The sequence below is a fragment of the Oncorhynchus masou genome, chromosome 24, assembly GCF_036934945.1.
Source record: "Oncorhynchus masou masou isolate Uvic2021 chromosome 24, UVic_Omas_1.1, whole genome shotgun sequence".
NCBI lineage: Eukaryota > Metazoa > Chordata > Actinopteri > Salmoniformes > Salmonidae > Oncorhynchus > Oncorhynchus masou.
The window spans coordinates 112,961,043-112,965,102 of NC_088235.1; the positions used below are offsets into that span (position 1 = coordinate 112,961,043).

The 4,060-nt window shown below is 43.8% G+C and overlaps 1 protein-coding gene across 1 annotated transcript in view; it reads right to left on the bottom strand.

The window, feature by feature from the left end:
• The window catches only part of zgc:103559 (Allantoinase, mitochondrial), a 57,749-nt gene extending 53,968 nt beyond the window's left edge, over positions 1-3,781 (bottom strand). The window contains exon 1 of the mRNA XM_064936186.1: positions 2,830-3,781. Within this exon, the coding sequence (XP_064792258.1) occupies positions 2,830-2,985 (156 nt within the window). The 5' untranslated portion in view covers positions 2,986-3,781. The remainder of the gene's footprint in view (positions 1-2,829) is intronic.
• Between the last annotated feature and the right edge of the window lie 279 nt (positions 3,782-4,060).

The window sequence follows — 4,060 nt, forward strand, 5'->3', positions numbered from 1 at the left end:
CCAACGAACTATCATGGTCCAAACACACCAAGACAGTCGTGACGAGGAAGCGGCAATGCATATTCCACCTCAGGGGACTGAAAATATTTGGCATGGGGTCCTCAGATCCTCAAAACGTTCTACAGCTGCACCATCGAGACCATCCTGGTTGCATCACCGCTTGGTATGGAAACTGCTTGGCATCTGACCGCAAGGCACTACAGAGGGTTATCATGGTCATGAGCAGTTTCTCCTGAGGGGGAATAACAACTGTGTTACTATGTTTGGACCATGATAGTTGGTGTGCACGGCCCAGTACATCACTGGGGCCAAGCTTCCTGCCATCCAGGACCTCTACTCCAGGTGGTGTTAGAGGAACGCCACCCTAGTCATAGACTGTTCTCTCTGCTACAACATAGCAAGCGGTAGCGGAGCACCAAGTCTAGGTACAAAATGCTCCTTAACAGCATCATAAGACTGCTGAACAGTTAATCAAATGGCTATTCGGACTATTTGCATAGACCCCCCTCCCATTCTTTAGTTTATTTAGTAAATATTTGCTTAACTTATATATATATATTTTTTTTAACTGCATTGTTGGTTAAGGGATTGTAAGTAGGCATTTCACGGTAAGGTCTGCACCTGTTTTATTCAGCGCATGTGACAAAAAACAATTGATTTGATTTGGTCAGTCCAGTTCAAGTGTTCAGCAGTCTGATGGTTTGTAAATAGAAACGGAGGCTGTTGGTATGCTACCTCATGCGCCGATAACATCTGCCTTATGGTCAAGGAGTAAACAGCTCGTGGCTGGGGGGTGTGTGGGGTCCTTGATGATGCTGCAGGACATCCTCAGGCACTGTTTTCAGGTAGATGTCCTGGATGGGTGGGAACATGGACCCAGTGATGTACTGGGCTGTCTTCACCACACACTGTAGGGCCTTGTGGTTGTGTTGCAATTTGTCAGGACGCTCTCGGTTGGTGCGTCAGGACCCAGGGAGGCATGCCTAACATCTTCAGATGCCATAGAATGTAGAGTCGCTGTTGCACCATCTTAACAAGAGTGGTGTTGTTGTTGGTCCACGTCAAGTGACGATGTGATGCAGAGGAAGTTAAAAGCCGACTCTCGACTGTACTCCTGTTAATGTGGGGCATGTTCCCTCCTCTGCTTTCTGAAGTCAACAATCAACTCCCTTGTTTTGCTGATGTTGAGGTAGAGGTTGTTGAGGTAGAGGTTGTTGTCCTGGCACTACAATGCCAGTTCACTTGCCTCCTCTGGATAGGCTGACTCGGAAAGACCTATAACCGTGGTGTCATCAGCAAACTTGATGGTGGAGTTGGTGTCGGGCAAAGCAAGCAGTCCTGGGTGAACAGGGAGTACAGCAGAGGGCTGAGGAAACACCACTGGGGGGGGGGGGACTGTGATAAGAGTCAGTGTGGAGGAGGTGTTGTTGTCAATCTTCACAGCCTGTGGTTTGCCCATCAGGAAAGTTCAGGATCCAGGTGAAGTTTTCCTCACGTCAGCTTCAGAGAGCACCTGGTCGTCCGGAGCAACGTGAGCCTTCCTGGACGGCTCGGTATTGATGGGCAGGGAGGGGATCAATCCTACCTGAAAGTTGCACAGTAGCCTGTGTTTTATTTCAATTAAAATGGCCTCCATCTTTACTTTAATTAAAATGGCCTCCATTTTTACATCAATTAAAATGGCCTCCATCTTTACTTCAATTAAAATGGCCTCCATCTTTACTTCAATTAAAATGGCCTCCATTTTAATTTTTTTTAAAGTAAAATGACAGCTTGAGGACAAATGGGTATATTGTAGTGGACTCAGATGAGAAGAATGTTGGCTCAGTCAAATGCAGGCTACTGTGCAACTTTCTCGCGCTCTCCTCAGCAGCAAGCGCAGATGCGCGCACGGAGTGTGAGAATGGTGGTGAATCACAAATTCAAGGTGTAGACAGCCTCTTCATTGATCTGCTTTAAATTTTTATTTAATTAGGCCTACAGGCTAACCTTTGTAGGCCCTTCCCCCTTGGAAGCAGAGTAGCCTACTGACATTACAGCGTGATTCAGAAATTAGGGAGAGAGATTTTTAGAATGGATGAACCTTTCGATGTGGTTCAGAACTTTATTTTTACTTTATTTTATTTATTTCGGAACAGTGGAACAAAACAAAGAAAAAGATGATAAAAAAACATTTTGGTTACAAGCCCTGCTTAACACTTTAACTGAACTTTTCAACAACACTTTTAATAACACTGCTAGCTTAATTCAGTATTTGACTTCCATCCATGTTTGAGTACGTCAGGAGATGACGTGGAAACCAGCCACTAGGGGCAACAGTGAGCGCTGTTACGTTCAAGTACGTTTTGGTTTTTTCATGTAAGTCGCTCTGGATAAGAGCGTCTGCCAAATGACTTAAATGTAAATGTAAATGTTAGGTGCTGTGGACAGGGAATAGTGGGTGAATCTGCCTCTGATTCCAAAGGTCACAAGTTCAAATCCAGCTATATCATTTTTTGTTGGTGAGATTTTTGTTTAAAACCTATCCCATTCTGAGTTAATGCCTGAAATTAACCCTAACCTTAAAAATGTTGCATTAATACCTAAACTTAACCTAAAACACTTCGAAATTTGAAGTTTGCAACAACTTCAAAACTTGACATTTTGAGAAACATTAACATCTAATTCTGACGTGAAACTGTGAGAACTAGTTGAACTGGGAAGTGTTTTTCTTCATAGGAAATTATTACGCGAAACATTCTGAACAAACAAAGTCATAATTAACACAAAAAAACAACAACAATAAAAAGACCAAATTGAGCAGAAGCCAGAGAGCCAATCAATACCTACCTCACAGCCAGCAGCAGTATCCCCAGTAGAACCACTGGAGTCTGGGACGATTTTGTAAATCTTTCCTTCCTTGATGACAATCAGAGCAGGCCGTATCTCTGTGCCACACAGAACCCTGCTACTCCTCACTGCACTCACGGTCGACCCAGGCTCCATTACTGCAGGACTACCTGGGCTAGTCTAAAGAGTGGAACCAATGGGTTCTGCTAGTCTAAAGAGTGGAACAAACGGGTTCTGCTAGTCTAAAGAGTGGAACCAATGGGTTCTGCTAGTCTAAAGAGTGGAACAAACGGGTTCTGCTAGTCTAAAGAGTGGAACCAATGGGTTCTGCTAGTCTAAAGAGTGGAACAAACGGGTTCTGCTAGTCTAAAGAGTGGAACAAACAGGTTCTGCTAGTCTAAAGAGTGGAACAAACAGGTTCTGCTAGTCTAAAGAGTGGAACAAACAGGTTCTGCTAGTCTAAAGAGTGGAACAAACGGGTTCTGCTAGTCTAAAGAGTGGAACAAACAGGTTCTGCTAGTCTAAAGAGTGGAACAAACAGGTTCTGCTAGTCTAAAGAGTGGAACAAACAGGTTCTGCTAGTCTAAAGAGTGGAACAAACAGGTTCTGCTAGTCTAAAGAGTGGAACAAACAGGTTCTGCTAGTCTAAAGAGTGGAACCAACGGGTTCTGCTAGTCTAAAGAGTGGAAAAAACAGGTTCTGCTAGTCTAAAGAGTGGAACAAATGGGTTCTGCTAGTCTAAAGAGTGGAACAAACAGGTTCTGCTAGTCTAAAGAGTGGAACAAACAGGTTCTGCTAGTCTAAAGAGTGGAACAAACAGGTTCTGCTAGTCTAAAGAGTGGAACAAACAGGTTCTGCTAGTCTAAAGAGTGGAACAAACGGGTTCTGCTAGTCTAAAGAGTGGAACAAACAGGTTCTGCTAGTCTAAAGAGTGGAGCAAACTGACTCTGCTTTTAAGTCTGGTCTGTGTGCAGATATGCTGTGGAATACTGTGGATGGCACCTCCCCCAGGACAGGCTTGCGTAAGATAGTGGTTACAGACAGTGATAGAGGTTTGTTGACCTCTCTTTTACTCTGTATACCGAATGAACCCACGAGCCAGGTACCATGTATAAAGCAACTAGTTTTCAGGGGGGATATATGTTAGTAAAATATGTCTAGTGAGATTTATCTCTTTAACATTAGATTTGCAACTTTTACACTAGACGTGGTGTGGCCAAAGCTATATTCT